The 22,031-nt window shown below is 43.7% G+C and overlaps 2 protein-coding genes across 3 annotated transcripts in view; one reads left to right on the forward strand and one right to left on the reverse strand.

Annotated features, from left to right (window-relative positions):
* ppp2r5ca (protein phosphatase 2, regulatory subunit B', gamma a) overlaps positions 1–12,405 on the reverse strand; it is a 52,827-nt gene extending 40,422 nt beyond the window's left edge. The window contains exons 1-3 of one of the 2 annotated variants that reach the window (XM_071366669.1): positions 12,195–12,405; positions 9,508–9,576; positions 7,387–7,540 (exon numbers count right to left, since the gene is read on the reverse strand). In XM_071366669.1, coding sequence (XP_071222770.1) covers positions 7,387–7,540; positions 9,508–9,576; positions 12,195–12,332 — 361 coding nt within the window. In that variant the 5' untranslated portion in view covers positions 12,333–12,405. The remainder of the gene's footprint in view (positions 1–7,386; positions 7,541–9,507; positions 9,577–12,194) is intronic. The other variant, XM_071366670.1, reaches the window with a different exon arrangement.
* A 627-nt stretch (positions 12,406–13,032) lies between these two features.
* dync1h1 (dynein, cytoplasmic 1, heavy chain 1) overlaps positions 13,033–22,031 on the forward strand; it is a 48,085-nt gene continuing 39,086 nt past the window's right edge. The window contains exons 1-7 of the mRNA XM_071366664.1: positions 13,033–13,379; positions 18,901–18,988; positions 19,479–19,652; positions 19,774–20,029; positions 20,307–20,493; positions 20,744–21,015; positions 21,554–21,781. Of these exons, the coding sequence (XP_071222765.1) occupies positions 13,127–13,379; positions 18,901–18,988; positions 19,479–19,652; positions 19,774–20,029; positions 20,307–20,493; positions 20,744–21,015; positions 21,554–21,781 (1,458 nt within the window). The 5' untranslated portion in view covers positions 13,033–13,126. The remainder of the gene's footprint in view (positions 13,380–18,900; positions 18,989–19,478; positions 19,653–19,773; positions 20,030–20,306; positions 20,494–20,743; positions 21,016–21,553; positions 21,782–22,031) is intronic.

The raw sequence follows: 22,031 nt of genomic DNA on the forward strand, positions 1-22,031 counted from the left end.
CTATGGAAGGCAAACAGTACTACATAGAGCCATGACTACATGGAACTCTATTCCACATCGGGTAACTGACGCAAGCAGTAAAATTAGATTTAAAAAACAGATTAAAAAAACACCTTATGGAACAGCGGGGACTGTGAAGCAACATAAACATTGGCACAGACGTGCGCACACGCACACACTACTGTAGATATGTGGTAGTGGTGGAGTAGGGACCTGAGGGCACACAATTGTATAAACTGCCTTAATTTTGCTGGACCCCAGGAAGAGTAGCTGCTGCTTTGGCAACGGGATAGATAATAAACAGTAACAGCGTATCTGATGAGTCAAAAGAGATTCGTGCAAAAAGTGTATTTGCAGATATTCCTGGTAGCTATTTGTTAACTATTTAGCAGTCTTAACAGTCTATGACATGGGTGGCTAGAGTCTTTGACAATTTTATGTAGCTCTGCTGTCAGAAGTGTTATCATCAGGACAGTTTGACAGTGAATAATAACTTATGAAATATGGAAACTATTTGTAGGTACGTGATATGGTTTAGAAAACCCTATTAAGTCTGCACAAAAAATATTGTCTTCTCTACACAAGTGAAAAGAGGAGTGGGTAAACTTCAGTTTTAAGCCAAGTAGCAGAAAAGTCACATGCAGGGCATTAAATGCCAACGGACAATTGAAGATGGAGAGGGTAACTAGACAAGAGTAAATTGTTGTTGTCCTTGTTTCAGTGTCCATCACGTCCTTGTTTCAGCCTCCATCACGTCCTTGTTTCAGCCTCCATCACGTCCTTGTTTCAGTCTCCATCACGTCCTTGTTTCAGTCTCCATCACGTCCTTGTTTCAGTCTCCATCACGTCCTTGTTTCAGTCTCCATCACGTCCTTGTTTCAGACTCCATCACGTCCTTGTTTCAGTCTCCATCACGTCCTTGTTTCAGTCTCCATCACGTCCTTGTTTCAGTCTCCATCACGTCCTTGTTTCAGCCTCCATCACGTCCTTGTTTCAGCCTCCATCACGTCCTTGTTTCAGCCTCCATCACGTCCTTGTTTCAGTCTCCATCACGTCCTTGTTTCAGCCTCCATCACGTCCTTGTTTCAGCCTCCATCATGTCCTTGTTTCAGTCTCCATCACGTCCTTGTTTCAGTCTCCATCACGTCCTTGTTTCAGTCTCCATCACGTCCTTGTTTCAGTCTCCATCACGTCCTTGTTTCAGCCTCCATCACGTCCTTGTTTCAGCCTCCATCACGGCCTTGTTTCAGCCGCCATCACGGCCTTGTTTCAGCCTCCATCACGTCCTTGTTTCAGCCTCCATCACGTCCTTGTTTCAGTCTCCATCACGTCCTTGTTTCAGCCTCCATCACATCCTTGTTTCAGCCTCCATCACCTCCTTGTTTCAGTCTCTATCACGTCCTCGTTTCAGTATATCAACACTTTTCCTCCTCAACCTGCTTTCAGTGTGTTGTCTTGTTTGCTTCTGATCTGGAAAAGACAGTCCGATGTGTTTTTATGGACTGTGTTTTCTCTTGCCAAAAAGGTTAAAGTGCTGACCTTTCATGAGCGGCCAAGCAATAATACACCTGTCAGTCAAAACCCATAGATTGCAGCGCTGCGATGGCAAGAATAGGGCTGAGTAACGACAATTAGCATAATTGCGGATCACATGGATCTCTGAAGACAGAGAACTTAACGGTCTGCACCTCTTTCTAATTATACTCTACGAGCCAGGCTTAAGGTTATTAAAGGAGGGCAGCCTACCTGCCGCAATAGAGGAGGGCAGCCTACCTGCCGCAATAGAGGAGGGCAGCCTACCTGCCGCAATAGAGGAGGGCAGCCTACCTGCCGCAATAGAGGAGGGCAGCCTACCTGCCGCAATAGAGGAGGGCAGCCTACCTGCCGCAATAGAGGAGGGCAGCCTACCTGCCGCAATAGAGGAGGGCAGCCTACCTGCCGCAATAGATGAGGGCAGCCTACCTGCCGCAATAGAGGAGGGCAGCCTACCTGCCGCAATAGAGGAGGGCAGCCTACCTGCCGCAATAGATGAGGGCAGCCTACCTGCCGCAATAGATGAGGGCAGCCTACCTGCCGCAATAGATGAGGGCAGCCTACCTGCCGCAATAGAGGAGGGCAGCCTACCTGCCGCAATAGAAGAGGGCAGCCTACCTGCCGCAATAGAGGAGGGCAGCCTACCTGCTGCAATAGAAGAGGGCAGCCTACCTACCGCAATAGAGGAGGGCAGCCTACCTGCTACAATAGAGGAGGGCAGCCTACCTGCTGCAATAGAAGAGGGCAGCCTACCTGCCGCAATAGAGGAGGGCAGCCTACCTGCTGCAATAGAAGAGGGCAGCCTACCTACCGCAATAGAGGAGGGCAGCCTACCTGCTACAATAGAGGAGGGCAGCCTACCTGCTGCAATAGAAGAGGTCAGCCTACCTCAAATCAAATCAAATTGTATTTGTCACATACACATGGTTAGCAGATGTTAATGCGAGTGTAGCGAAATGCTTGTGCTTCTAGTTCCGACAATGCAGTAATAACCAACGAGTAATCTAACCTAACAATTCCACAACTACTACCTTATACACACAAGTGTAAAGGGATAAAGAATATGTACATAAAGATATATGAATGAGTCATGGTACAGAACGGCATAGGCAAGATGCAGTAGATGGTATCGAGTACAGTATATACATATGAGATGAGTAATGTAGGGTATGTAAACATAAAAGTGCATAGTTTAAAGTGGCTAGTGATACATGTATTACATAAAGATGGCAAGATGCAGTAGATGATATAGAGTACAGTATATACATATACATTATATTAAGTGGCATTGTTTAAAGTGGCTAGTGATACATTTTTGATAAATTTCCATCAATTCCATTATTAAAGTGAGCTGGAGTTGAGTCAGTATGTTGGCAGCAGCCTCTGTGTTAGTGATGGCTGTTTAACAGTCTGATGGCCTTGAGATAGAAGCTGTTTTTCAGTCTCTCGGTCCCTGCTTTGATGCACCTGTACTGACCTCGCCTTCTGGATGATAGCGGGGTGAACAGGCAGTGGCTCGGGTGGTTGTTGTCCTTGATGATCTTTATGGCCTTCCTGTGACATCGGGCGGTGTAGGTGTCCTGGAGGGCAGGTAGTTTGCCCCCGGTGATGCGTTGTGCAGACCTCACTACCCTCTGGAGAGCCTTACGGTTGTGGGCGGAGCAGTTGCCGTACCAGGCGGTGATACAGCCCAACAGGATGCTCTCGATTGTGTATCTGTAGAAGTTTGTGAGTGCTTTTGGTGACAAGCCGAATTTCTTCAGCCTCCTGCCAGAATAGAAGAGGGCAGCCTACCTGCCACAATAGAGGAGGGCAGCCTACCTGCCGCAATAGAGGAGGTCAGCCTACCTGCTGCAATAGAGGAGGTCAGCCTACCTGCTACAATAGAGGAGGGCAGCCTACCTGCTGCAATAGAAGAGGGCAGCCTACCTGCTGCAATAGAAGAGGGCAGCCTACTTGCTACAATAGAAGAGGTCAGCCTACCTGCTACAATAGAAGAGGGCAGCCTACCTGCCACAATAGAAGAGGGCAGCCTACCTGCCACAATAGAGGAGGGCAGCCTACCTGCTACAATAGAGGAGGGCAGCCTACCTGCTACAATAGAGGAGGTCAGCCTAGCTGCTACAATAGAAGAGGGCAGCCTACCTGCTACAATAGAGGAGGGCAGCCTACCTGCTACAATAGAGGAGGGCAGCCTACCTGCCACAATAGAGGAGGGCAGCCTACCTGCTTCAATAGAGGAGGTCAGCCTACCTGCTACAATAGAGGAGGTCAGCCTACCTGCTACAATAGAAGAGGGCAGCCTACCTGCTACAATAGAAGAGGGCAGCCTACCTGCCGCAATAGAGGAGGGCAGCCTACCTGCCGCAATAGAGGAGGGCAGCCTACCTGCCGCAATAGAGGAGGGCAGCCTACCTGCCACAATAGAGGAGGGCAGCCTACCTGCCACAATAGAGGAGGGCAGCCTACCTGCCACAATAGAGGAGGGCAGCCTACCTGCTACAATAGAGGAGGGCAGCCTACCTGCCACAATAGAGGAGGGCAGCCTACCTGCTACAATAGAGGAGGGCAGCCTACCTGCCACAATAGAGGAGGTCAGCCTACCTGCCACAATAGAAGAGGGCAGCCTACCTGCCACAATAGAGGAGGGCAGCCTACCTGCTACAATAGAAGAGGGCAGCCTACATGCTACAATAGAAGAGGGCAGCCTACCTGCTACAATAGAAGAGGGCAGCCTACCTGCTACAATAGAAGAGGGCAGCCTACCTGCTACAATAGAAGAGGGCAGCCTACCTGCTACAATAGAAGAGGGCAGCCTACCTGCTACAATAGAAGAGGGCAGCCTACCTGCTACAATAGAGGAGGGCAGCCTACCTGCTACAATAGAAGAGGGCAGCCTACCTGCTACAATAGAAGAGGGCAGTCTACCTGCTACAATAGAGGAAACACAGTACAGGGTGTAAGCTCTATTGGAAACTGGGTTGGGGTCAATTCCATTGATGTTCAGTCAATTCAGGAAGTAAACTGACATTTCAGAAATTTAACTAAGGAGAATTGAATTAAAATAAATCCAAATGGAATTGACCCCAGCCCTGATTGGCTGATATTCTACCACCATAAGAGAAGCTTCTCCAATAGGGAAACTCATGAGACGGTATAGACCAACAGAATACCATCTTGTTCCATATTTCTCAAGGTGTCTTTCCTAATGCGTATGTACATTTCAATCTACACCAAAGGCCTGGAGCATTAAAGATTAATTTTAGGACAAGCCTTTAAAAATAGGCACCTGACTAACTCTGCCACCACAAATGCCCAAATCCATTTACCATTCATCCAAGTCTCCCGATTGCAGCTTCCAAATGTTTACATGACTTCTAAGTCGTGCGACACAGGTGAATAACATTTAGAGATTTATGATGCCTATCCATTTAGTGGGGTTATTGGTGCCTGCCAAGTGGGTGAATGTACTGTAACAAGTAAGAACACATAAACCATTGTAGTCTGACATACTTTATCTTTACATTTGCAGGTATGTAGGTATTCAAATGTTTTGAGAGAAGCTTCCTGCTCGCCTATCAGATGCGGTTAGTTAGCAGATAGCTAATGACATACATATAAGTGAGGAGTTATTTGCCAGGGAATAGTGGCCTGTCAACAATACATAGTGATGGGGGGGGGGGGGTTAATAGTCCTGTACAGCCACAGTGCAGTCCTTAAACATGTCAGGTGTGATTTGTGTGATGACATTAAAAGGTTTGGCTTGCTCAGACATGCTCCGGTTGCTCCCACCTTCGCTTAGTGGTTACTGCAAAACAAACCAAGGACAACACCAAATGCCTTTGTGTTGTCTGGTAGAGAAAACCAATATCCATACTGGCATCTAAGTGTAGAATGCACGGCCAATACACTGCTTCTCTGTAAGTAGTAAGATATGCTAGTAATGTTGGATCAGTAGGAAGGAGAGTTGTGTTTGTGGTCTGGGGGGACAAAACATGTGGTGCTCTGATATCCATACTAGCATTGGCTACAACTTGGAATGCAATGCCAATACACTGCATTCTATGTAGTATGCTATTGTGTGGATATTGGCACAGAACCAAGCACCGTTTAAACATGGTTTAAGCACTGTTTAAGCTTTGAACGTGCCTGGTTGATCGTGTACGATCAACATAATTCCTCTATAGAAAAGTAGTGGTTCTTCGTTGTCAATCAATCAGTCTTTCAACCAATCAATGTCTTTCTTCTGCGGGTAAGAAGAAAGACCCACAGGGCTCAGATGTAAAAAAAGATTCCCTTACGTTGATGACTTCTTGCAAATCCAATCAGTTTACCATTCAATGTCATCACATATACTTTTTGGTCTGAAATGACTTGGAAACAATGTTGATTTAACAATTTTTTTGGCCCCAATGATACTTTTCTGAAAGCAACAGATCTTGTCTGTAATGCTCTGTGTAAACAAACGAGTCATGAATGATTACTGTAAAGGTGTAAACCTCAACCCCCTATATCTCATCACACAGGTATGTCCAAACAACAACTGCCAAGTATCTGTATAGAATCAATCAGTCAGTGCTTTCAATCACTGTTGGTGGGCAGCATGCCGAATGGTGCATCATGTCACTCTGCTCCCTCGAATATTACTATGGTGTGAAAATTACACAGCTATTCCCACCTAAAAACCTATACATAAATTATTTAACATTTTAAAAACCAATAAAGGGAAACAAAACAGTGGAAATAAAGGATTTTTATCTAGATTTGCAGAGAGTCTATTTCTCAGGATAATTATTTCCAAGAAGCAGTACAGGACCCTATACCGAAAGCATCTCAGAGTAGGATTGCGGATCTATTCATTTTTATCTAAAAAAGCTAAACTGGTCCTAGATCAGCACTCCTACTCTGAGACACTTTGTGGATATAGGCCCAGGGCCCATATGCGTGCTGAGATATGATCTGAATGGCAAAACTGATATTAACGAATAAACAAGGAGGCAGCTGATCCTAGATCAGCACTCTATTTTGTCATTTGTTTCATTTTATTGAATATTAAAATATACAATCTACCTGCAGTGAAGCCGCTCAAGATTATATTACATTCAGTCATCTAACAGACCCATCTAGAATGATCCACAGAAGCAACCAGGGTCAACACTCTTACCTTAACTGTGCCGATTCCATAGTGGCACCAATCCCACTAATGACCGATCTTTGTCTCAAGACTCCATTTGAATCACTGTTACCCTAGACATGATGTGCAGTCCCTCTCTAGGGACTATCTGTTTCTTCAAGATAAGACTTGAGATACAGTTGAGTGCAGATGATTAGCATTGGAGATAGACATGAACTGCCATCCGCTATGGTCTAAATAATGTAGCACGCTAAGTCCTGAAGGTTAAAAAGCTGGTTATGAGAATCCTAGGAGCCTATGAATTGTTAATATAACCTCCCCTGCACCTAATAGGTCAGAACTAACGGTGTTACGCTAATGTCATGCATGTGATTACCGGTAAACACAGAATGTGTGAGCCCTTGAGACATATTGAACTGAACTGTACAATGATAAACTGAGAACAGTGAATATTTAAGAGAAGTCACTTTAACTTCTTGTCCTACTCCGACTCTAAAATTTCATCTTTGAGGCCATATTGGAAGTGAGAGACAGTGTTTGTTTGGAACCACACTCTTGTGATAAGTAACCTTGCCTGAGACCTGAAGACTTACATTGGCTCCCTAAGCTAATACCTAGGCTTTAGCTCAGTAGGCTAACACAGTCTTGTTAACTCGGAGACTTGAGTTTGAACCACCCGAGTCTGTCACGTGTACTGTATATGTGCATCTCAAGTGTACCTTTAATAGCAGGCAGCGTCTGCAGCTTCCTATTGGTGCTGATGGGGAAGACAGACGCACTCAGCCTCCGCTCCCTCTTGACTGCTGAGTTTGAGCCAGGTTTCACCCTCAGCAGCTGGGTGTTGGGCGGCTGCGCGCTCTTCTTATTGGAACCCTGTGGAAACAAGAGTCGCAAAGCGAGGGTTCCCGTTACTGGCCAGCAGTTTCCTGCCCAAGGAAGCCAGGGATCACAATTACCCAAATTGTTTCCACAGGGAGGAGTCAGTGATGATGTGGAGTTGTGGTTAAGGGTCATGTTCCTCTTCCAAATCAGATGTTTCCCTGGGAGGGAACCTGATCAGAGGCGCTGTGTGTGTGTGTGTGTGTGTGTGTGTGTGTGTGTGTGTGTGTGTGTGTGTGTGTGTGTGTGTGTGTGTGTGTGTGTGTGTGTGTGTGTGTGTGTGTGTGTGTGTGTGTATATACTGTCTCTGTTGACACAGGGTGTGTAATGGAGTCCCACAGAGACAGATAACTGATAGAGCTGTACAGGCAGTGATAGTGGCATCATGCTGTCTGTCTGTCTGTCGGTCTGTCGGTCTGTCTGCCGGTCTGTCGGTCTGCCGGTCTGCCGGTCTGTCTTCTGCCGGTCTGTCTTCTGCCGGTCTGTCTTCTGCCGGTCTGTCTTCTGCCGGTCTGTCGTCTGTCTTCTGTCTTGTTAACATTGACAAGGTAATCTGGAAAACCTACCTCATATTGTTCCTTTGTTAAATGAGAGCGTATGTTTCCCAATAATCTCCATTAAAACTTTGATTAGGTGAATGTTGAATGCAGCTGTAAAGCCTTGTGGGGTGGCGATGGACATTCTCATGAAGTATAGCACATCAGCCATCATGACTGAAGAGATATAACAACATATAACACTAGTTGGGTTTCTTCAGGGTTTTTCGACGGATACTGCTTAAAAATTCAAAAGGCACTCTCACATCTGAGCAATCTTTGTTGCAGGTGCACGGTAACAATTGAATAAGATGAGAAAAAAGAAGAAACCTGCACACTGCTCTTGCTAGTATCGCCGTTCTTTATTACGCTTTACGTTTCGGCCTCAAGGCCTCCGTCAGAACTCAGAAACACCTAAAATGGCTTAGTACTGCTTCTTACCTTATCATAATCCAAAAAACGTGAACTTGAATTTGATTGATTATCTCAAGGTTCAACAGTTATGTCTGGAAGTGTAAATTATGAATGTGGACAGAGTTGTTCTCATCTCACCCTCTGCAATATCCCGGGTGTATTTTGCAGGTAGTGATAACCACAAAACACACCCCAGATAAAATAAATGCTATATGATGCACAATAATATTTGTGTAACAGTGACAACTGTGTGTTATCCATATCGTATCACTTCATTGTGACTACAGATAAAAAGTAATAACAGTCAATAGGCTTGCTGCTACGATTCTCTTCTAAATCAGTATTCATGTTCACACTGGTGTGGTAATTATACAGCACAGGAGCCTCTTGGTAAAGGGACTTAGCTCTGCTTCCTCATGCTGTTTCAGCAGATATACATACGTTTTAAGTCTAAATAAATACTACAGTACCGTACTGTAGGACCATACGGATAGACTGTAGACAGCCAGACATGACTGTCTAATTCTAGTCAGTACCTAACAGGTCGATCAACTGACAGTGTATTAAAAAACACTTACAATGCATAACGCTAATATTGATTAGTAGGTTTTCTAAGAACTCTGCATGCCAGAGGAACCCTGAGGCTTTGTTCCAAATGGCACCTTTTCCCTATTTAGTGCACTACTTTTGGTCAGAGCCTTATATGCCCCCGTGCACTAGATAGGCAATAGGGTACCATTTTGGAAACACTAGAAGAATCCATGCAGTTTGTTTCACACGAGTGTAAAAGTCAATTGATTTTCACCTTGCTTGATAAGTACTTGACGGGTGTGGATAGAATATAACAGAACAGAACAGAACAAAACAAAGATGGGTCCAACTCTGTTTTCAATTCAAAAGGTTCATCAGTATCATTGTTCATCAGTATTCATCAGTACTTTCCAACTTTTTTTAGATTTCTTTGAAGTATGGTTGTAAAACTAAGAGAATACAGCTTGGACTGCTTCCTACCTCATGGTCAGAGTTGGAATGTCCATTTTTGCATCCAGGTTTGCTTGACTTCACAGACTTGGAAGATTCCTACATAAGACAGACAAACTGTGTGAGTGACAGTAGGCCCAGGTTAGATAGACAGATAGATAGATCTGGCAAAAAATACTTGAATCAGTTATATAACACATTGCCCTTTATGGCTGTGAGGTCTGGGGTCCACTCACCAACCAAGAATTCACAAAATGGGACAAACACCAAATTGAGACTCTGCATGCAGAATTCTGCAAAAACATCCCCAGTGTACAATGTAAAACACCAAGTAATGCATGCAGAGCAGAATTAGGTCAATACCCACTAATTATCAAAATCCAGAAAATAGCCTTGCTATTGAGAGAGGCCGCTGTAGGCAGACCTGGCTCTCAAGAGAAGACAGGCTATGTGAACACTGTCCAAAAAAACGAGGTGGAAACTGAGCTGCACTCCCTGACTTCCTGACCAATGTATGACCATATTGGAGACACATATTTCCTTCAGATTACACAGTCCCACAAAGAATTTGAAAACAAATCCAATTTTGATAAACTCCCCTATCTATTGGGTGAAATACTACAGTGTGCCATCACAGTAGCAACATTTGTGACCTGTTGCCACAAGATATGGGCAACCAGCAGTGGTGTAAAGTACTTAAGTAAAAATACTTTCAAGTACTTCTTAAGTTGTTTTTTGGGGAGTACCTGTGCATTCCTAAAGAAAATAATGTATGTTTTACTCCATATATTTTCCCTGAAATCCAAAAGTACTCGTTACATTTCAATGCTTAGCAGGACATGAAAATGGTCCAATTCACACACTTATCAAGAGAGCATCTCTGGTCATCCCTACTGCATCTGATCAAAATACTTTCATACTTTTACTCAAGTAGTATGTCACTGGGTGACTTTCACTTTTACTTGAGTAATTTTCTATTAAGGTATCTTTACTTTTACTCAAGTAATACTAAACTCAGCACTGTCAACTGCATTTATTCTCAGCAAACTTAACATGTGTAAATATTTGTATGAACATAAGATTCAACAACTGAGACATAAACTGAACATAATCCACAGACATGTGTCCCTGAACAAAGAGGGGGTCAAAATCAAAAGTAACAGTCAGTATCTGGTGTGGCCACCAGCTGCACTAAGTACCGCAGTGCATCTCCTCCTCATGGACTGCACCAGATTTGCCAGTTCTTCCTGTGAGATGTTACCCCACTTTTCAACCAAGGCACCTGCAAGTTCCCGGACATTTCTGGGGGGGAATGGCCCTAGCCCTCACGCTCCGATCCAACAGGTCCCAGACGTGCTCAATGGGATTGAGATCCGGGCTCTTCGCTGGCCATGGCAGAACACTGACATTCCTGTCTTGCAGGAAATCACACACAGAACGAGCAGTATGGCTGGTGGCATTGTCATGCTGGAGGGTCATGTCAGGATGAGCCTACAGGAAGGGTACCACATGAGGGAGGATGTCTTCCCTGTTACGCACAGCATTGAGATTGCCTGCAATGACAACAAGTTAAGTCGGATGATGCTGTGACACACCGCCCCAGACCAAAACCGCGACTCGCCAGTGAAGAGCACTTTTTGCCAGTCCTGTCTGGTCCAGTGACGGTGGGTTTGTGCCCATAGACGATGTTGTTGCCAGTTATGTCTGGTGAGAACCTGCCTTACAAGCCCTCAGTCCAGCCTCTCAGCCTATTGCGGACAGTCTGAGCACTGATGGAGGGATTGTGGGTTCCTGGTGTAACTCGGGCAGTTGTTGTTGCTATCCTGTACCTGTCCCGCAGGTGTGATGTTCGTATGTACCGATCCTGTGCAGGTGTTATACATGGTCTGCCATTGTGAGGACGATCAGCTGTCCGTCCTGTCTCCCTGTAGCACTGTCTTAGGCGTCTCACAGTACGGACATTGCAATTTATTGCCCTGGCCACATCTGCAGTCCTCATGCCTCCTTTCAGCATGCCTAAGGCACGTTCACGCAGATGAGCAGGGACCCTGGGCATCTTTCTTTTGGTGTTTTTAAGAGTCAGTAGAAGTTTTCATAACTGTGACCTTAATTGCCTAACGTCTGTAAGGTGTTATTATCGTAACAACCAATACACAGGTGCATGTTCATTAATAGTTTATGGTTCATTGAACAAGCATGGGAAACAGTGTTTAAACCTTTTACAATGAAGATCTGTGAAGTTATTTGGATTTTACGAATTATATTTGAAAGACAGGGTCCTGAAAAAGAGAGTTTCTTTTTTTCTGAGTTTATTAGCTCCTTTTTCCACCACTGGCAACCATTTTTCTGAGTTTATTAGGTACTTTTTCCACCACTGGCAACCAGTGAAGAAAACACCATTGTAAATACAACCCATATTTATATGTATTTATTTTCCCTTTTGTACTTTAACTATTTCCCCATCGTTACAACACTGCATATAGCCATAATATGACATTTAAATGTCTATACTGTTCATTTGTGATTGTTTATTTAACTTTTGTTTGTTATCTATTTCACTTGCTTTGGCAATGAAAACATATGTTTCCCATGCTAATAAAGCCCTTTGAATTTAATTGAGAGAGAGAGAGACTCATTCAATAAGTAATTAGGCTATTTCACCTATGAATCCTAACAGTTTTGTTATTCAATAATATCTGTACATCTAGCCTACTCACCTTATCTTTTTTCCCTTTATTCGGCATTTTTAGGCGAGGAGTCGGAGCCCCCCGTCCTTCTGAAAACTCCGTTCGCTCCCTCAATGCCTCTGATCCCTCCGTGTCACAAAAGTAGCCCACACCTCTGTTTTCGTCCATAGAGGTTTGAGTCGTTGACTTCGGTCATGTGACTTTAAAATCCATCCACACAGCTCTCCACTTCATTTACCGTCACTGCCTATGGTTACTGCACTGTCATAATCCTTAACGACCTTGTGCCAACTCAATAGGGGTGTCAGACAGACTGTGATAGGCTATAATATTAAACTAATCCGTACTAAATTTGTAATACAACGACAGGGATTTCAGTTTATTCACATCAAAATATATTTATAGAAGGTAGGTGCCTAGATAAATATAAACCTGTCTAAAAAAATAGTTTAATTGAAATGTTTTCCGTGCCAGACACTTTCTTGAATAGCAATACCGCCCCTTGGTGGTACAATTAGCTTGTAAATGCTCTTTCTGAACCCGCATTTGTTAAAAGGTTGTTTTATCACAGAGACATATACATTTTCGCGAAATCTGATTATTTCTTGTTCCAAATATACCACAGAGTTTAGGCAATACTGTAGTTTAGGTTACTATTAGTTTTCAGGCAGTAAAACAATATGCGTTTATCAGCCAACTCCCATTTCCCCCTTTCAGACAAAAGTTGAGACCGGTCTGAATTGCATTGTGGGTAGCGTAGTAGTTTTATGGGACATTGCTTTCGACATAAAGCTTCAAATTCGTCCTCTGGTACTACAAATACCAGCATGCACTGCATGAATACATCTGAAGGGTAGCGAATGTACTGCCGCATTGACACGTTACCAGTTGATGTGGTTTGACCAGACGTTTCTTTGTTCAGTGTTGAGTCTACGACCGATTGTTGGTCGTTATTTCAGAAAATGTCGGACGGCGGCGGGGGCGACGATAGCTCCGGCACCATGGAGGTGTCTACCACCGTTCAAACGGTTGCTGATGCCGCGGTGCTGCAGAAGCATATTCGTAAACTTGTCCCTCTGCTCCTGGAAGATGGCGGCGATGCTCCGGCCTCCTTGGAAACCGCCCTAGAAGAGAAGAGCTCCATAGAGCAAATGAGGAAGTTTCTTTCGGACCCCCAAATTCACACCATTCTGGTTGAGAGAAGCACTCTCAAAGGTCAGTCTGATTCAAATACGGTAGTTAGTTTACTAACTAGCTAGTTAGTTTAAGAAATTGCTAGCTAATTGTAAAAAAAATACAAATAATTTGCTAGCTAATAGACTGCACCTTCGTAGGCTACATCTTAACGTTAGCTAGCTAGTCAAATTAAATGTGCTCATGCTGCTGCAGTATCCGTCAGAGGATTCCTCTCACCCAAACATTTACTGGCGGTTTACGTAGATAAGTTAAAATGTCAGAGGTACAATCTTATAGAAAATACAAGGCAGATAACGTTTACAGTGGATGCGGTTCAATGAACGGCTCCATTGTTCTAGAGGTTTGCCCTCAGCTATAGGATCATGTGAATATCAGGCTCCTGTTAGTCCTAGACCACTGTGCCAAATAGAAATGCCATTTCAGTCACACACGCACGTCTATATTCCTTTTATCATCTAGGCGTGGCACACTTAACTAAGGAAATTAGGTAGTTATCTGGCTACAGTGATGAGGAGTTGAAATGTCTCCATTCGAGTGGTGGACTTTGATTGTTTTCTGTAGGCTTGGTTGGGATGCACAAACAGAAAGTGCATATTTATACGAATGCTGCAATGCAGATTTTTATCTCTAGCAGCAGTGAGTGACCTCATCTTGCAGGGAGGAGAGCACAAAAGATTTGAGTCATCTCTGAAAGCAGTGTCATGCGCTTAGTAGGGTTTGGCGATTTTACGATTGCATCATCTATCGACTACGTTTGACAGCCATCGTCGATGGGCGATTTTACATATGCATCATCTATCGATGTTTGACAGCCATCGTCGATCGTGAAAACATCGCGATGTCATAAACGATATTTGAACTTGACTGCACCTCCGAAGTCTGGCACAGCACAACATGTATGTCGTAGTTAGACTATTTGCATAATGCAAGTGAACAGTGTAGAACAGTGACATGCCTAGTTCAATAAAATAAAAAAGATTGTAAAAAGAGCGGATAGCGCAAAATGTCAGAGCCTGACATGTCCCCCCCCCCCCCTCTCCAATATCGGATGATCATGGGCCTTTTCAACTTCGTTGTCTAGGTTATTGTTTTAAAATCTTAATTTCTCCTTAATCGACATTCGATTTGAATGTGACTTGTTGGCCTAGGCATAGCCAACTCTTTCATGATCAACCATCAAATTCATATATTGGCATAACGGAGTGCCATTTCATTTGTTTGCGAATAGCCGCCTAAATAAGTAACAATAGTAGTAATGAGGGGGAACAAACAATTGCAAGATGGACTAATCAAATTGGAAGTTGAAACAAACCTTATACGTTTCTGATTTACTTGACCAGAGTGTATGCAAAATAAATTGTGCCGTCAGAAAATTCCTCATTGCAAACCAAACTGCAAATAATAGGCTATAGGCCTACGCATACTCTTAGTCCATATAGACCTCATCAGAAGGAATTCGCCTCGACCACGCCAACAAATTGGGGGGACATTCTTTCCCATTGACCCCAATTGTCAACATTTTTGTTTTGTAATGTTTTTTTTGTTATACAGAAATTACAAAGCATGCCGAAAAGCTGCTGTGTTCAATGTACATGTAACCAGGTAAAAAAAAATAAACATCAACCTACGGTTCACAATTCTCCCACGTAAGGAAACAGACCTTGCGAGAAGTACCCTGTGCTGTGGCTTCAGGCTATTAGGTGTGGGAGAGTAGGGGAAATGTGGGGACCCGGTGTCCAAGTAGGCTCCACGTAGCTATGTGTGTGGAAAACATTTCACCACAGGTAACAGGCTGACTACACCGGTCGTGTCGCGTGCGCGAGCGTTGCGCAATAAATTCAGAAATCTATGTTATTCAATTATTGCACCCATACTGCTCGCTCTCGCCAACGAGCTTCTGCGTTGCCAAGGGCTAAAAATATCAGTTATATTTCTGACGCAGATCGCGCTGCAAGTCCTGCCTCTCCCATCTCCTCATTGGTTTATAGAAGCAGGTACCCACGTACCATCTCCTCATTGGTTATACTCACGTGGGTGACTGAAAGACGAACGAGGTCAGTGGCGATAATGCACCTAATTTATGAAAGTTGCCAATCCCAATATAAAGTCAAGAGAAGGAAAGGCCTGGAAGGAAGAGATGACTAGAAACAATTCGGTTGACCGTTTTTATGTGTGGATTAATTGGAGGAGTAGAGGACCTTGTGCATTTCAGGTAAAATAACAACTCAATGTTTATATCCCAGGACAAATTAGCTAGCAACAGCAAGCTAGCTAAATAGGACAAATTAGCTAGCAAGTGCAAGCTAACTAGCTAAATTGCCATAAATGTTTAATGCTTTTCAACCTGTCCCCAAATTAATATAATTGGTTCAGAGTTTGTTTTGATATTTTAACCTGTGTGTCGTGATCGCGTTTGATGTGGGGGGACAAAATAAATGTATGCACAATGGCGCACGCGCGCAGCCGGTTTGGTTCCGTGTTAGGCTGTATCACAACCGGCCATGATTGGGTGGCGCACAATTTGGCCCCGCGTCGTCTGGGGTAGGCCGACAGTCTACTCGGTGACACCCACAGAACACAACTTTAAAGAGTTTACTCAAATATTAGCGTTGTAGCGCTTATCGCGGGACTGTGGCTGTGAACTCACCTCCCCAGTCAGCCTATTGTATGTATTGACATTCATATTGCACTGTAAAACTGTGCAGTTCAATATGAATCAATGGAATGGGGTAACAGTCTACTCAATACCCAAGATATTTTTTCCCAACATCCTCCTCAGAGTTATCAGACTACAAAACATCCACACAGTATTGTTTTTCCTCAGGAATAGTATTCAATACACATAGGTTGACAATGTGGCTCAATTCAGTTGTTTCAGAGTCCCGCAGTAAGAACTACGATGCTAATGTTCTGTGGGTGTCACTGAGTAGACTGATACTCCATGTCATTGATCCATAATCCATAGGTAAGGCTGAACAGTGAAATAAGTAGGCCCCCAATGCAATTCTAAAGTCTAATACATCCAGTGGGATTTTAACATATTTGTCAAATTAACAAAATATTGTCTTTTGTTTTTATATAACATTCCAATCTCGTTTAGCATGATCTATTCAATTATGGCATAATTCTACTATTTGTATGCATTTGATGACACTTTTATTTTGAAGGATAACCACAAAGTCCACTATTGTGGCTAATCCTTATTGTGGCTAGCTTCACAGATGGGTCTGACCACCATTAATCAAATAACTGTCTTTTATAAATTAGGGTTATTTTAGATGACACCTAGCTATATAGTTAGCTAGCTATAGCTACTGAAACAGATTATTTAGTTTTGGTATGTTTTTGGGGAAGAACATTGTTTGCTTTCATCAGCTAGCTAGCTTTTCTTTAATGATCAGCACTGTAGGCGCGCGAGACAACTTTACCAGCATCATAGCATATGTATCGATGAATCGTTGTGAAATATGAAATACGAGGGATAGTGTAATCAATGTGTAATAACTACGTAAGAAATTAATTAATGCGTTCAATTATGTGACGTGTAGTCATCCAGGTCCTAATTGGTCAAAAAGCTTATTTGACACGCAAAGACACAAACGGCATTCTATAGAAATCCTGGTTGAGAATGAAACGACTGAACAAATGAAAAAGCACAGCAAATAAGTGAAAGAAATAGGTTTTGATGTTTTACTGGTAATGGGGACATGTGTAAATGCCATCAAAATAACTTTTTTTTGGTGTGTGTGTGTGTAACCTTTTTATTTAACAAGGCAAGTCACTTAAGAACAAATTATTATTTACAATGACGGCCTATCCCGGCTAAACCCGGACGACGCTGGTCCAATTGTGCGCCACCCTATGGGACTCCGAATCACGGCCGGATGTGATACAGCCTGCATTCGAACCAGGGGCTGTAGTGACGCCTCTTGCACTGAGATGCAGGTGCCTTAGACTGCTGCGTGTGTGTTTGTGTGTGTGTGTGTACACTAACAGTCAAAAGTTTTAGAACAATAGTGAAGACATCACAACTATGAAATAACACATAGAATCATCAAAAAGTAACCAAAAAAAGTGTTAAACAAATCAAAATATATTTGAGATTCTTCAAAGTTGTGGTTCGCTGTAAAAAAATCCGGTATGGTGGTTCTCGGTAACGGCTGGATCATGACTATAGGCTGGGAGTGTGTGTACCTCCCCACGTTGATTTGTACATGTTCATTGACTTTGGTGTCATATATATGATGATGGGGAAATGTTTATTTTAACATTGAGCTTCAATAAATCCCCACTATAGACGCGCCGACCGGCGCAACTGCCTATCGAATAAGATGCATCTGGATTTTAATATAGACTACATTTTATAAAACGCAATAAGGAACCATATAGGTCAAGTTTTTTTTTACCATGTCTTAGGCCTACCTAAAGCTTTCTGACAAGGGACACCAGCATGTTCACCTTTTCTGCCCCAGAGTTGCGAACTCAACAGGATGATGGACTTGTAACTGTTGACGGAGGTTTGTAGTCGGTCCATCCTTTGCCCTGACTCTTTCTGCAAGTGACTTCGGTCATGTCTGCTGGCTCACCATCATTCGACCTGAAACTGAACTGCCAAACGGGCGACAATTCTTTCCTACTAAGTCAGCCGTGTTAATTCAGTTTTTATTTTTGCATGAGGGAGGCTTTACTATAGTTGCAAAGTGAAATCCTGTCACTTGCTCTCCTTTTTTTTAATACTCAAAATGTCAAAGGAGCCGCATGTAAGAACCTTGCAGGGGCTCTTACCTAGATAATCAAGATGAAGTAACAATAGCCTTCACGTGAAACGGCTACAATATTCATTTTTAAATTGTAGGCTAATATAACCGATATCTGAGTATTTTTATGGACAAGAGAAACATGGTCCTACCATTTTAAAAACAATATATATATATATATATATACTTTTTTTCTTTCTGCAACCTTGATTAGATAAACATAACTAGGCCCAACACTGTTTTGAACAGTTATTTATTGAGATTTCTTTTGTGGCTTTAGGAACAATTTTAAATACATTTTGCACCAAATCACAGTTCTAGTATAACCAATGTGTCCTTTATGCTTTTATATTGCTTTCTTTCCACCAATTGACCCCTCTGTGCGCAATATAAATTGACCCCCCCCACCCCACCTCCACGTTTGGATGGGACGGTATCATTCCAGACATCGCCCAACCCTAAGGGCCAAATGTTGGCAGGGCATAACACTTTATAGCACTTACCTTTTTGTTTTCATGGCCTCAATTGCAGTCAGTCTGCACCAAGAACAAACTGTAGTGTAGGCTTAAATAGGCTAATTGCTGAAGTATTTGTGTATCATTAAAATATTATGCCGCTGTTTCATTTGAATCATTTTCTAATTGTATTTTAATATCTTAGAATGGGCTTTCCTCTTCGGGATGTTACATATTGTGCTTTAGGTAATGTAGGTTGAATCCATACACCCTTTTTCTATGCTTCTGTGCTTTCACTGACTGGTATTCTTGTTTTTCTCTCCTCAGAGGATGTTGGGGATGAAGGAGAGGAAGAGAAGGAGTGCATCTCTTACAACATCAACATTGACATCCACTATGGGCTCAAGTCCAACAGGCAAGAACTTTTATGATACAGGAAGTAAATGGCAGTATCAGGGAGAATTACGCAACAACAAAGAGTGTGAAGCGAGAACCTAATCCCCCCCCCCAGTTGTTGGAAAGCTATCATATTGTAAGAGAGTGAAGCGTGCACATGCGCTCTGTGAGTGCATTGTCTTGCAGTCTGTAATATTTTTTGTTCACCCTGCCGCTCGTGGCAATGTTATGTCACCGAGTCTGTTTTAAGCCCTGAGTCATCCTTGACCGCAAGATCATAAAGTGATATCCATTTTGAGATTGTGATGGCATAGGGTTTCCATTTTTAGATGTGCCTAGGGATAGTTAGACTGATTCTTTTCCCAGTTAGATAGGCCTGCCTTACGTGTTACCTTTCTGTATCAAACTGTGGTGAAACAGTTCCTAACATTGCATAATACTACATCAACTAGCCTATATCCCTGTTTATTCATATGTGGATTATGACATTTTACAACTTTGTTTTTCAGTCTGGCTTTCATCAAGAGGACTGGAGTGATTGACGCTGACAAGCCCATATCGACCCAGGTGCGCGTGTTGACTCTGAGTGAGGATTCTCCCTACGAGACCCTGCACTCTTTCATCAGCAATGCCGTTGCTCCCTTCTTCAAGTCCTACATCCGTGAATCTGGCAAGGCAGACAGGTAAACCTGGAACTAAGTGGACTATCATGGTAGTTTCGTAAAACGGTTCTTTTTTTTCATATTTTGCACATCTCGTTTATACCCAGTGGGTTAATAATGCCTCCATTTTGTCCTGGTCCAGGGATGGCGACAAGATGGCTCCCTCTGTGGAGAAGAAGATTGCAGAGCTGGAGATGGGCCTGCTACACCTGCAGCAGAACATCGAGATCCCAGAGATCAGCCTTATCATCCACCCCATCATCCTCAACATCGCCAAGGCGTGCTACGAACGCGGTGAGAAGCCCAAGGTCACTGACTTTGGCGACAAGGTGGAGGACCCCACCTTCCTCAACCAGCTGCAGTCGGGGGTCAACCGTTGGATCCGGGAAATCCAGAAGGTGAGGGTCGAAACAATGACTTGTCTGAGAAATTGGGTGCCAGGTAGTGTTCAGTAGCAGGCCATACTCAAGCAAAACGTCTTACAAAGGAACATAAAAAATGGTGTTTATATTGAACACGATAAGTTAGTACCTCCCCCGCTTCACTCCATTTTGAAACGCTTGCCACTGACTGAACATGACCATGGCTTGTTGGTTGCATTTGACATCTCTTACTGTGGTTTTTGTGTTCTCTGGCTAGTCTGAATGGTTGTTTTGAATACTCTCTTCCTGTCAGGTGACCAAGCTGGACCGTGACCCGGCCTCTGGGACGGCCCTGCAGGAGATCAGTTTCTGGCTGAACCTGGAGCGCGCCCTGAACCGCATCCAGGAGAAGAGGGAGAGCCCCGAAGTGCTGCTCACTCTGGACATCCTAAAGCACGGCAAGCGCTTCCACGCCACCGTCAGCTTTGACACTGACACCGGTGAGTTGTGTTTGATGGAACAAGCGCCAATACCTCTTTATGAATTGGATATTACAAGGAACCTTTTCCTTTTTATTTATTTATTTGTTTGAGGACTTGTCACTCAATATACATTTTCCACTTTGACATCACTACTTTAGAACCATGGAGATCCTATTGTATTCTAATTCCTAATTCTATGTTTAGAACGTGCCATCATTTTATTAGACTTAATGACTTGAATATGTTTTCCCCCCCATCTGTTTCCCAGGTCTGAAGCAGGCAGTGGAGACGGTCAACGACTACAACCCCCTGATGAAGGACTTCCCCCTGAACGACCTGCTGTCAGCCACTGAGCTGGATAAGATCCGCCAGGCGCTGGTGGCCATCTTCACCCACCTGAGGAAGATCCGTAACACCAAGTACCCCATTCAGCGGGCCCTGCGGCTGGTGGAGGCCATCTCCCGAGACCTCAGCTCCCAGCTCCTCAAAGTGCTGGGCACCAGGAAGCTCATGCACGTGGCCTATGAGGAGTTTGAAAAGGTGAGTCTACAGTGGCAGCTGCTACAAATACTCCATAGACGAGTTGGTTGTTTAGCTAGCAACATAACCGAGACGTGTACAACTATGGGGGTAAAACACAGAGTTGGCTTAGATTGTTGACAACATGTAAGCTATATTTCGTCCCCCCAATGTTTATTGAAAACATAAATACATTTGCACAATAACCACTTGTTGTCTCTCAAATGCATTGTTAGTTGTTGGTTAGCTAGCTAGCAAGCAAATTTTAGGCATATTAGCATTGACATCAGTCAAAACAAGACATGGTACCAATAACAAGATTAAACAAGCTGAAATCAGCCACTTACGATTCCCCACACGGCAGTATCTTGTCGTTCTTGCTATCTGGCCATCCAGATTCACAACAACACTGACTTATGCCCCATGGATGGGTGCACATGGTTTTTGTGTCGTTGTTAGCTAACCCATCTAGACTCTTCTATATTGTTGTATTGACATGACTTAATAGCATTTAGTTGATAGTAGCATTTAGTTGATACTAATTTCTATCCCATTGCAGGTGATGGTAGCGTGCTTCGAGGTCTTCCAGACCTGGGAGGACGAATATGAGAAACTCCAGGTCCTGCTGAGAGACATCGTGAAGAGGAAGAGGGAGGAAAACCTGAAGATGGTGTGGCGCCTGAGCCCAGCCCATCGCAAGCTCCAGGCCCGCCTCGACCACATGAGGCGCTTCCGCAGGCAGCACGAGCAGCTGAGGGCCGTCATCGTTCGTGTACTCAGGCCTCAGGTAAGAAAGAGGCAGAGATTTGTCAATGGCTAGTGCCCCCGAGGGTTGGTATTATGGGCCCAGATTAAGTTTATATCTGGATTAACCACTGTTGATGGAGATTCTCTATTGAGCATACTTTTAAGTCCAGGAGTAAGCTTAATACAGTTCTGGAATTCCTCTTCCCCCCCCCCCCCCACAATGACTTGCCGTTTTGGTCAAGAGTTGCCCTTGCTGGTTTCTAAGTGGTAATATCATACGTCATTGCTAA

Source organism: Salvelinus alpinus, chromosome 25 (assembly GCF_045679555.1).
Source record: "Salvelinus alpinus chromosome 25, SLU_Salpinus.1, whole genome shotgun sequence".
NCBI lineage: Eukaryota > Metazoa > Chordata > Actinopteri > Salmoniformes > Salmonidae > Salvelinus > Salvelinus alpinus.